The sequence below is a fragment of the Lampetra planeri genome, chromosome 57, assembly GCF_965212315.1.
Source record: "Lampetra planeri chromosome 57, kcLamPlan1.2.h2, whole genome shotgun sequence".
NCBI classification, from domain to species: Eukaryota; Metazoa; Chordata; class Hyperoartia; order Petromyzontiformes; family Petromyzontidae; genus Lampetra; species Lampetra planeri.
Genome location: NC_136163.1, coordinates 694170 through 705887, shown reverse-complemented (window position 1 = coordinate 705887; position 11718 = coordinate 694170). Strand labels below are relative to the sequence as shown.

Sequence of the window (11718 nt, the reverse complement as noted above, 5' to 3'; positions counted from 1 at the left end):
ACTCCACCCCCACCCCATCACTCCCTCCCATCACTCCCCCCCACCCCATCACTCCCCCCCACCTCATCACTCCCTCCCATCACTCCCTCCCATCACTCCTCCCCACCCCATCACTCCCCCCCCACCCCATCACTCCCTCCCATCACTCCCCCCCACCCCATCACTCCCTCCCATCACTCCTCCCCACCCCATCACTCCCTCCCATCACTCCTCCCCACCCCATCACTTCCTCCCATCACTCCACCCCCACCCCATCACTCCCTCCCATCACTCCACCCCCACCCCATCACTCCCTCCCATTACCCTCGCTCCCATCACTCCTTCACTCACCCTCACATCACTAAAGTCGCTTTAACTCCACGCATCTCCGCACCCCTCCCTCCCATCACTCCCCCACCCCTCACCCCGCCCCTCACCCCCTCACCCCTCCCCCGGCTCGAGAGGGGTCCTGTGGCGTCACTCCCCGCTGACGCGCCGAGTCGCGCACACTCGGGGAGGGAGGGCAGCAGAGAGGGAGCGAAGTCGTGACTTCATCATCATCCCCCTCGCTCGCTGCTCCGCTCGAGTCGAAGGGGGTACGCGGACATCCCCTCGACCCGCATCGGCCTCCTCTAGTACAGGACCCCTGTAGAAGAGACCCCCCCCCCCTAGTCTCGGATACCCTCTCTAAGAACCCCTTTTAGGACTGATCTCGACTCTCGGGGAGCGGGGACGACTCTCTCGGACCCCTGCTAGGGAAGGACAGCCGAAGGTGCCTCTCTCGGACCCCTGCCGGACCCCTACCGGACCCCTGCCGGAAAGGGACCCTTCTCTTCAAGACAGCTGCAAGTGGAGGGGGGGAGCGGGGGGTGAGCGGAGACCCCGGGACTCCGACTTGCGGGAACCCAGTGCTGCGTGGAGACTTCGGGGTCCGGAACAGGGTCCTGACCCCGCATCGACCCGGGGGTCCCGCGACCCCCTCGCCGCTGGGAGGTGAGAACAGGGGACCGCGACTCCCTCTCCACCCCCCCCCCCCCCAACAAAGAGAGAGAGGGGGTGCAGGTTAATTTTGTGATGGTGGGCAGCGCGGCGTTCACAAGTCACACGCGCGCGCGCTTATACTCTGAACAAGTACGTCCCAAACATAAGAGAAAGGTTCCCCGTGTAGCCTACACATGGCGACAAGGGCAAGTGCTGTTAGTGGCACCTATGAATGCTGGCACGGCCCACGACGGCGTGGGTGGCTTAGCTCCACGCCCGGCCGCCTTTGTCTCCCTAGTGGCGATGTTGACACATCGCACCAGGCACTCATTTGAGGTTGAGTCGACCTCGGAGAGACCCAGGACCATATTCCCACAAAAAGACATAAGCACATTACCCACATATAAAACAAAGATAACGATCCACCGAGTAGCCTTAAGAGACTGTTGGGGCAAGTGCTGTTAGCTCCACGCCCGGCCGTGTTTGTCTCCCTAGTGGCGATGTTTACACACCGCACCAGGTACTCATTTGAGGCTGAGTCGGCCTAGGGGAGGCCCCAGGACCGAATCAGATAATCCTTCACTGGCGTTGGCCGTTAGCGGGAATCGAACTCGAGTCGCGGGGTTCGTAGCGCAGCGTAGCGCTAACCACGAGACGACCTCTCACACACACACACCGTCTCAATACACACATTATAAACTCACTAACATACTCGCATTGATACCTACACTAATACAATAATATCCCCCGTATGGCATTAACAGACTGTTGGGGAAAGCGCTGTTAGCGAGCACTTATAAAGGCCTATACACACACACATAGACACGCAGAACGCATCAACACACACACACACACTTACTATTTACACACGTACACACACGTACATTCCTCATTATCATGGCTATCATCAGCCGTGGTCCATCCACTGCTGGATGTAGATCGATGTGAATATATCTCTCTCGCCTGCGTGTGTTCTCTAATCCACGTGTTCTTGTTTCTGTCTCTGAGTCCTAATCTATCCACTGCGTGTGTTCTCTAATCAGCGTGTTCTTGTTTCTGCTTTTCGATGCAAATTCCAGGTGCGTCCATAACAAACCCTGAACCCACACGGAACTCAACACGCAATGACATACATTGTACCCAGAGCATAGACCACGTACCCGATAAAACACTGAACGAGTTACACGAATAATAACAACGTGCAGGCCTTTGTCAGTCCGATAGTTGTTTGACCATACATCGCCACACTGGTCACTGCTGGTTTGTGAATGAATACGTGGCGAGGCGGTGGGGGGAGGGGTGGATTAGGGGGGACAGAAACTGGTTCAGGAATCATTCGTCACTGTTGCTATTAGGGGCCATCCATTTAGTTCGTCCGCAAAAATCTCTCAAAACCTGACCCCCTCCCTGTACGCATGCGCCCTTTTTACACCCCCACCTCCCCCCGAATCCTATAGAACGGCCGATATTCAATCCACGCAGAAACGATCAAGGATTAATACTATTAACGTGTTTAAGCAAACAGTCCACCGCCGGACTATCTAACACTCATTTCAAGGCCAATGTAGACACATTACTATCGAGGCCTCACACCCCCCCCGCCCGTTTCCTATGCGTACGTACTAAATGCATACCCCCCAAAAAACCTCCATTATCGATCTTAATTTTAGAACTTTCAGGCTTGCTTGCTGTGCCATCGTACTCGCAGCACCACGTTTTCTTTTGGACCACTCATTGATATGCTAATTTTTTCTAACCCCCCGCCCTCTCTCTGCCTCCGCCCCCCCTCTGTCTATTTAAGGCCACCCCACAGAGACGATCACCCCTCTCTGTCACCTGTGTTGCTCTCGCTATGTATGTATCTTGTGATATCTGTCTGCTAATATGTCTGTCTATAGTTTTCTGGTTAGATATTATGTCGCTATTTCATTATACCTGATGATGATTGCTTGTGTTGCAATCGAAACGTCGTATTCTATTATTTAATTTAATTTATTATTTTATCTTTAGACGTGACTTAACCGAAAGAACCAAATAATAATTCCTGCAGTCACGAAAGTTCTAAAATTAAGATTGAACCACTTCTACGGGGAAGTTTTAAGCTTATCTTTTTTCTCTCTCTCTCTGGCGACTTGTTTTCTCTGCCTGTGTCCTCTTTAGAATGTTCACACTTAAATTCTAACTTAGCAATCTTTGAAATACGTAATCAACCAGGCTATGCGTTAATTGTGTGTTGACCGACCCTCTGTGTTGTATTACATTACATTTCGATATTTTACTAGGTTATTTAATTTTAGTGTGTCTTTCTCCTGATTTTCAGGCTTGCTTGCTGTGCCATCGTACTCGCAGCACCACGTTTTCTTTTGGACCACTCATTGATATGCTAATTTTTTCTAACCCCCCTCCCTCTCTCTGCCTCCGCCCCCCCTCTGTCTATTTAAGGCCACCCCACAGAGACGATCACCCCTCTCTGTCACCTGTGTTGCTCTCGCTATGTATGTATCTTGTGATATCTGTCTGCTAATATGTCTGTCTATAGTTTTCTGGTTAGATATTATGTCGCTATTTCATTATACCTGATGATGATTGCTTGTGTTGCAATCGAAACGTCGTATTCTATTATTTAATTTAATTTATTATTTTATCTTTAGACGTGACTTAACCGAAAGAACCAAATAATAACTCCATTATCGAGTTATAAATAATCACTGACACGGAGCGGTGGTGCAATGCTTATCGCACTGCGCTACGAACCCCGCTGCTTCAGAGTGCGATTCATCAACATCAGTGGTGAGCCGGTCCTTGGCCTCCCTTTGGTCGACTCAGCCTTGATGCAGTACCTGGTGCAATATGTAATACAATGACACACCACGCCCGCACAGCACTTTCCCCAACAGTCTATTTAAGGCTATACGGGGCATATTTGCCTTTGTACTTGTATGAGATTGCGTGCATTGTGTGCGAGTGCCTGTGGCAATGTGCATTGTTCTGTAAACCTGACAACCCGGGTTCGATGACTGACCACGGCTGACGTCAGTGGCGAGTGGTGACCCCAGCCTGCGGCTCTTTACAGCGCGGTGGAGTTAACTAACGTGGGTATAGTGGCCTTGATTTCATCCAGCAGTGGAATAACAAAGCGCTGTGATGATTAACAATTATATACATAGTGTGCGTGTACGCGTGTGTTCGTATGTGTACCGGTCTTCAACAGTCTATTGAGGTTATACAGAGCGATCGTTTTTGAGTGCGTGTGTTTATGTATCATTGTATGTATTTGTGAGTGTGTAGTTAGCACGCCGGCTCCAGAGTTGGATACCCGCTCACTTCCAACACGCGATGTATGTTGGGCCTGTGTATGTTTGTTTAACGTATTGTAGGGAGCCAACAGTGCTAATCGGAGGTGCTGGAACAATAGGCAATTGTGCTGATATATTGTATGACTTTGTAATTATGAGAAATCAATCACCAGCCAGCCCATCCTGAATATTTTTTTCTCGACTTGCGTGCGAGGACCCCAGTACGCGTTTCCTGCTGCTGCTGCCCTCTGCTGGTCACTTTCACCCCAAGCCATACTTCACCACGCTGGTTCAGTGGCGATACGCAGCTTCGCTGCCTGGTCAGCCAAGAACCCCAGAAATAACATTCCCAACATTTGTACTTGTTTGTGTGTTGTAAACATCAGTTTGGGGAGCGGTGGCGCAACGGTTAGCGCACATACTTATTGACTTCGATTCCTGGCCACGGGAATATATTTTCAGTGATATCTGGCGAGTGGTTCCTGTGTGGAGGAACGGATATGGCAAGGAGGCGGGAGGTTTGTGAGGCTGTGTGTGTGTTGAGTTGGGACTGGCCTGGCGCCAGTGGAAGGGTTGTGTTATTTGAGTGATGTGGCAAGTAATATATTGTTAAGGCCCCGGTGAGATTTGAACTCGCGACCTCTGGATTTACGAGACCGGTGCTCTAACCGCTCAGCTATGCAGGCAGCTGGTATCTGGCATGGGGTCCGAACTCCTCTCCCATCAGCTCGAGTCTCACGCGCAACAAGGGATGGGGGGAGGGGGGGCGAATCTACATGGTTCAATGATTATGATGATTCAGACTTTATTCCAGCTGTGAGGCCCAAGGAGTTGAACATCTCTGTTACAAGGAAGACGCCAGATCAAGACCGTCAGTTTACAGGACACTGTAGTTATAAAGAGAGCCATAGAGGTACATAGAAAGCCATAGAGTTGCATAGAGACTCACAGAGTTCATAGAGAGCCATAGAGTTACATAGCGACCCATATAGTTAGATAGCGACCCATCGAGTTACATACAGAGCCATATAGTGACATCGAGAGCTACAGAGTTACATAGAGACTCACAGAGTTCATCGAGAGCCATAGAGACCCAAATAGTTACATAGCCACTCATACTTACATAGCGACCCATAGAGTTGCACAGAGCACCATAGTTACATAGTCATACACCGACACAGATATCCAGAGAGTTATACAGAGATGCATATACTGCAATGCAAGGCCGTAATATTAATATATTGGGGGGGACACATCACCCCCAATATTCAAATATGCTCAAAATGTCCCCCCCCCAATATATTGCTATAAAATAGATTTCTGTTTATATGATTGTGGTTATGGTTGTACTTTATTAATCCCTAATCTCTGCCATTACATACAATGAAACAAGGAAAGGTAAAAAAAAAGAAAAAAACAGAGCAATGTAATACAAATCACTGTTAGACATTATTGTAAAAAGTAAATAAAAAGTTAATCGCATGTGTTAGTGAATTTTTTATATTTTAGGCAGGAAATTCGTTTTCAAATTTAGATTTTTTTTCTGGGGGGGGGGGGACACCCCCAGACCCCCTGGAAGATTTGGTCCCCCCCAATGTTGACTCCGTGGCTACGGCCTTGCTGTAATTACACACAGCTACTGTATTTGGGATTGTATAGAGATCTGTAGAGTTGCGTACAGACTTAAGGCTTTATTATTTCAGCTGGTAGGGCCCCATTGAACTGAGCAGCTCTGTTACAGGGACGATCACAGCCCAATGCCGTTGGCAGCGACTGAACCAGAGATGGTGGACTGCCAGATGGTTACTGGCAAGGGCTGGCTTCGACAGTCGGCGTCTCGCCACCAGCAGTCAGGCTCGCTCGAAGCAATGCTCGTGAACATAGGTGGTGGTGGTGGTTACAGGCAAGGGCGGGCTTCCTGTTTGAGACTGGTCCGTGTGGATGATGGGATGTGTAAATACATACTTGTATTAATTATTCAGTGTTACTTATATTCTCTATAGCGACTTGAGTGATTATCCTATGTTATACATGTGTGTATGTATGTATACGCGTGCGTGTCAAGCAGGCTTGCCGCGAAGTAATTCTTCACGATACGATATCTTAATATTCACAATATAACTGTAATTGCTATATCAGTTTCCCCATGATGATGTCATTTTTTCCTGCAGTTTGATTGCATTGTTTGTAGTCCGCTGCAATGTCCAGCGTTGCATTATCATATTCAATATAATTATTAATATTATTCACATGTATTATTTATCTAGGAAAGTATTCACCGCGTCTTATGTATCTGCTATAAAAAAGGGTCATTTCCCGAAACGTCGGAACGAGTTTAGTTGTTATTGGTTGTGCTTGTGCACCGCCGCTAACGCAGCAGCAGCAGCAGCAGAATATTACCACATCATTTTGTCCTGCCCAGTATTGTTTCAACAACTTCGCGTATTTTCATCACCAGCAGGTAAAGGCCACGAAGCTCGTGATGATGATAGCTCATCATGGAGTGGCTGATACCATCACCACCACCACCACGCGTGGGAATTGATCGTAGCAGCCAAACAATAGCAGGCATCGCCAGGGTCCGGCGTCGAACTTAAGTGATCCTGCGCACCAAGCGAGGGAGATCGCACCAAGCCTCCGGTATTCGCAGCTGGGGCAGGGTGATCGCTGCTACCCTGTACAGAGAGGGTGGCCATAACACAGTCACTTTGCATTCTGCCCTCGCAAATTCGGGGATTGATTGAATCAGGAACTACGTGAACGGTGGTGGATTGGAAGAGGGTTTGGTCTCTGATGTGGCTGCCCCTGAACCCCAGACCAGTCAACAACAACAACAACGCATGAAGACAGTTCTGTAGTACTTAACATTTCTTAAGTTTGGCAAATAGTGTGGAACTCAAGACAGCTGCTGTCCGGAAACTGCTGATACAGTGCGCAGCAATACACTGGAAAGAATCAGCCGAGGAGATCCTGGGCACGAATCCAGGCGCGTGCTTGAGGTTGTAGGGCAGCAACGCGAGGCTGTTCCAATGGAGGTGCACAATTAATCATTATCTTGGGGTTTTCCTCGCCCCCCCCCCATTGCAAAGCGACTGTGGCCACACCCTGTAGCAGAATCCACGCTGAGTTGTTTGCAAAACGTTACTTTTTTAAGGCTGCGGTCCCACTCGGCAACACGCGCCTCAACAACCAATCACTCCGATCGAACATCACGACGGCGATGATGTCCGTACTCCGCACGTGTTACTGGTTAGAGCGAAATGATAAATAAATAAAAAGTCGCGTCAACGATGTACCAACCAACTCGATGACGTCGGATAATTGCCATGCCGTCAATTGCTCCCAAAAGCCACACTTGGCTGAACCGTGCGGCATTCTAACTCGCAGGACTCAGCTCAGGAACATGTTGTCGGGGAATTACGATATCGTCATCATCGACAGCCATGGTCAATCCACCGCTGGATGATGGCCATCTCTTTCCTCCCCCAAAGTCGCCGCCGCCGCCACCACCGCTCGCGACGTAACGATCCACCCACACATCATCTTGCTGCTCCATCCACACCACGAGACGACGTCACCCAGAACCATCGCTCCGTCTCCTCCACGGTGGGGTGGGGGGCTGCGTTCCCCATTCGCGTGGCTGCCACCATTCCCGTTGCGATCATCGTCGTGCGTCAGCACGCTCCCTTCTCGCCGTGACGTCTCCTGCCCCAAGCCCCACTCGCCTCTCTCTCATCAACAGTCTGGATTATGATGATGATGATGGTGGTGGTGACGATGTCATCACACTGTGTGTGCTCTACAAACCACGTGCTCCTTCCTCTGTGGGCGTCATGCCAGACACGCATATCTCCGTGCTTTCATCGTCACGGACTATCCACTGCTGGATGATGCCAATAATCTGCTTGTGTTCCTGTCTCCGTCTCTCAGGGTAATTCCATTCACGCATTTCACAATTCTTCTATCGCTACGGTTATGGTCGACCCACTGTTGGATGAACACCGATGTGATGATGACGTCTTGTCCGCCATGCTCCCTTCTGGCCGTGACACAAAACAATTATCTCTTCGTTATTTACATGCGATTTATATTTTGATATACGATTTATAATTTCCAGAATGACGCGAGTGATGATTCTGCGCTGTGTATTGCGGAGTTTCGTGCTCAACTTGGGCCTCACACCGAAGACAGAGAGGGGTCTTTGCCTATAACATAGGGGCCGTCCATAAATGACGTCACGCGATTTTGGGCGATTTTTGACCCCCCCCCTCGTCACACGGCGTCACAAAAAGTCAGACCCCCCCCAAAATAAGACATGCTTTAAACTATTGTGATTGTAGTGCGTATTTAATGTGGCGTTGCACTCTGATGTTGTAGGAGAAAACATTTATTAAAAAAGTCTATTTAGTTAAGTAGAACGTGTTGTCTATATTTATTTAAAGTTGCGCATTTTGATGTGACGTCACATTTCTCAAACCCCACCCCCCCTCGTCACACATCGTCACAAATGTCTGACCCCCCCTCCCCTAGGTGCGTGACGTCATACTGGTTGGAACCTCCTGGTCACACCAGCCCACGGGATTATTGTGTCCGTCGTGCATGGGAGGGGTGGGGCTGGGTGGAGAGGGGAGGGTGGGGAGGGGCTGGGTGGGGAGGGGAGGGTGGGGTGGGGCTGGGTGAGGAGGGGAGGGTGGGGAGGGTGGGGCTGGGTGGGGCTGGGTGGGGAGGGGCTGGTCACCCCGTGGTGCCCTTATAAAACTCAACGTTTAACCTACTCACGCCGGCTTGTGCCCGCCCTCACAGTCGGGCATATTTGCGGAATTCACCACGCCGCCATTGACCCTGGCCCTTGACCGAGCAACCCAACGTTCCTACCAGCTCCCTCCGCAGGAATGTGTTTTATGTACTGCCCCATACCTGTCAACTCATACGGTTTAGTTTAACACGTAGGCTTACGGTTTACCAGTATTATTGTACAGGGAGATTGAGTTTTCAGGTCCATATGGCGAACAGCCGTTTCAATACGGACAAAAACAATGTTTTGTCTATTTGTGTTTCTCCCTTGTGATGGGGCTTTGTAGGATGAACGTTGAGATCTATAAGGGGCACGGGGTGACCAATAAGGTCGGAATTGGTCAGTAATAAGGTAGGGCACTGGTAAGGGGTTGACAGGCGTGCGATAGCCACGTGGTAGTTCACCAGCATTGGTTCAAGCGAACCTTGCTCTGCTGGGGAGACACCGAATGTCGAACCTGGTCCAGAGGTTTGCTTCTACTGACATTCTGTGGAAATGATTCACTTCCAGAATGCGCTGGCGGTTGATGTGATGTGTTACAAAATAAAACTCTTATTTTGTACGTGGAGCGAGGGATATGTGAAGGAGACATTGCGTATCTTCCTTTCTTTGCAGTTTGGACGATGTCATTCTGGAACCCGGCTTAAGCCTCCAGCAAATCACGTGACTCCCCTTTCCCCGCCGCCCCCTTTGAAAACAGACACTGCTCCGTTGTTTTTTTTACAAAATCAACTTGAAACATCTTCAGCATAAATCACTCGTTGTTTTATTTAAAATGTATGCTGCAGGGCTAAGTTTAAAAATATATATCGGATGTTCGTAGTTTTAAGGACACGTTCGGATCGTTTAAATATGAAAAAATATATATGAGTGACGTCACCCTACGTGCCACGTGACCCCCCCCCCCCCCCCCACTACTTTTTGGTGGGAAAAGCGCGTTTCGGAAGTCTCCTCACACCACGTTCCCGGACGACTCCACTCCGGGTTTTCGGGTAAACTCAAAACAACAACGACAACAAGAACACGAGGTCGTCAGAAAGTGTCGCGTCGGGGGCTAGAGCCTTTGGCCATTTCCCCGCACGTTTAATCCGAAAAATAGGGGCACGATTTTCAGACTCTTTCCTCGGGTGACTGGGTGAGAGGCCTCTACGGTGGAGTGAAAACTCCCTCTCGCGTGTCTCCTCGCTCGTCCCTGCTGCCTCCTCTCGGCAGGAGAGCGCCGATCTGCAGCTGGAGGAGCCTCTGGTATTGTGCTGGGTAAGGCTGCTGCTGCTAGCCCCCCCCCCCCCCCTCGTGTGCCGTGCCGCCCTTCGCGAAGTGCTTCTCGCTGACCCACACAGCAACGGCCTGTTTGGAGGCTAAACGAGGATCTTTGTCTTTGTTACATGTTCAAGAATTCCTGCTCAAGTAAGCATTGAGGCGTTGGTGCACATCTGTGTATAGCAGCCCAGCTGAGGCGGTGGTGGAAATTCCACATTCATGGGTGGAGAAATGTTAGCTACCTCGCCTGGTGTGGAGGAGGTCCTGGGTTCGATCGCAACCCTTGACGCCTGCTGCTGCTGCTGTAGATTTGTAGTTTGCGTGTCGCTCTCGCTGTGGTTGCGTGGATTTTTCTTCGGGTCCTTTCGCATTTAGAAACGTGCGTTTAGAGCAGGCATGTCCAAAGTCCGGCCCGCGGGCCAATGACGGCCCGCGGTCAGATTTCATACGGCCCGCAGCTTCGGTCTTATAATGTGTTATTTATGGCTCGCTATCTCTGTCAGAATAAATCAATCATAAAACTTCCTCCTTCCGCCACACGGTGGCAGCACCATTCTAATGCCCTCTGGCTTTGCATACGTGCCGCGAACCCTTCTCGAATTATTTCTGCCATGGCGACTGCAAAAAAAGAGAAAAGTTGACAGTGAGGGCCGCCGCTTTCAGGAGCGGTGGGAATTACAATACTTCTTCACTGGAAATCGAGGCAATTGTGTTTGTCTAATTTGTAAAGAGACGGATGCCTTGTTTAAGGATGTCAACATAAAGAGACACTACAAAACTAAACATGCTACAACATACGACAAGCTAACAGGGAGTGACCGCGCTGAAAAAGTAAAGCAACTCCAGGCTGCTCTGGCATTGCAACAGCGATTCTTCACGCGGGCCTGTGAGTCAAAGGAAAACATCACCAAAGCCAGCTACGAAGTGGCCATGTTAATAGCTAAACATGGCAAACCTTTTACTGAAGGTGCATTTATCAAAGACTGTGTCATGAAAATGGTGGAGAACATTTGCCCCGAGAATAAGCAAGAATTTATTAATGTTTGCCTGGCACGCAACACTGTGGCACGGAGAGTTGAGGACATATCGTCAGATATTCAGAGACAACTGGGGGACAGGGGAGTGGCTTTTGATTATTTCTCATCAGCCTGCGATGAAAGCGCCGATGCATCTGACACTGCACAACTACTTATTTTTTTAAGAGGAGTTGATGACAACATGAACGTGACAGAGGAGCTGCTTGACCTCAAAAGCCTTAATGGGCAAACCAGAGGAACTGATTTTTTCGTTTCTGTTTGTGAAGCTGTTGATATGAAACTACCATGGAGTAAAGTTTCTGGGATCATTACCGATGGTGCGCCTGCCATGGCTGGTGAGCGAAGTGGATTGTCCACACTGATCTGCAAT

General features: G+C 49.7%; 1 protein-coding gene across 5 annotated transcripts in view; it reads left to right on the top strand.

Annotated features, from left to right (window-relative positions):
• Positions 1-467: 467 nt before the first annotated feature.
• LOC144735828 (adhesion G-protein coupled receptor G2-like) overlaps positions 468-11718 on the top strand; it is a 55888-nt gene continuing 44637 nt past the window's right edge. For 2 of the 5 annotated variants that reach the window (XM_078618362.1, XM_078618359.1), the window contains exons 1-2: positions 468-972; positions 6715-8187. In XM_078618362.1, the coding sequence (XP_078474488.1) occupies positions 8090-8187 (98 nt within the window). In that variant the 5' untranslated portion in view covers positions 468-972; positions 6715-8089. Of the gene's footprint in view, positions 973-6714; positions 8188-9985; positions 10309-11718 lie in introns of those variants that run through there. The other 3 variants (XM_078618360.1, XM_078618363.1, XM_078618361.1) reach the window with 3 other exon arrangements.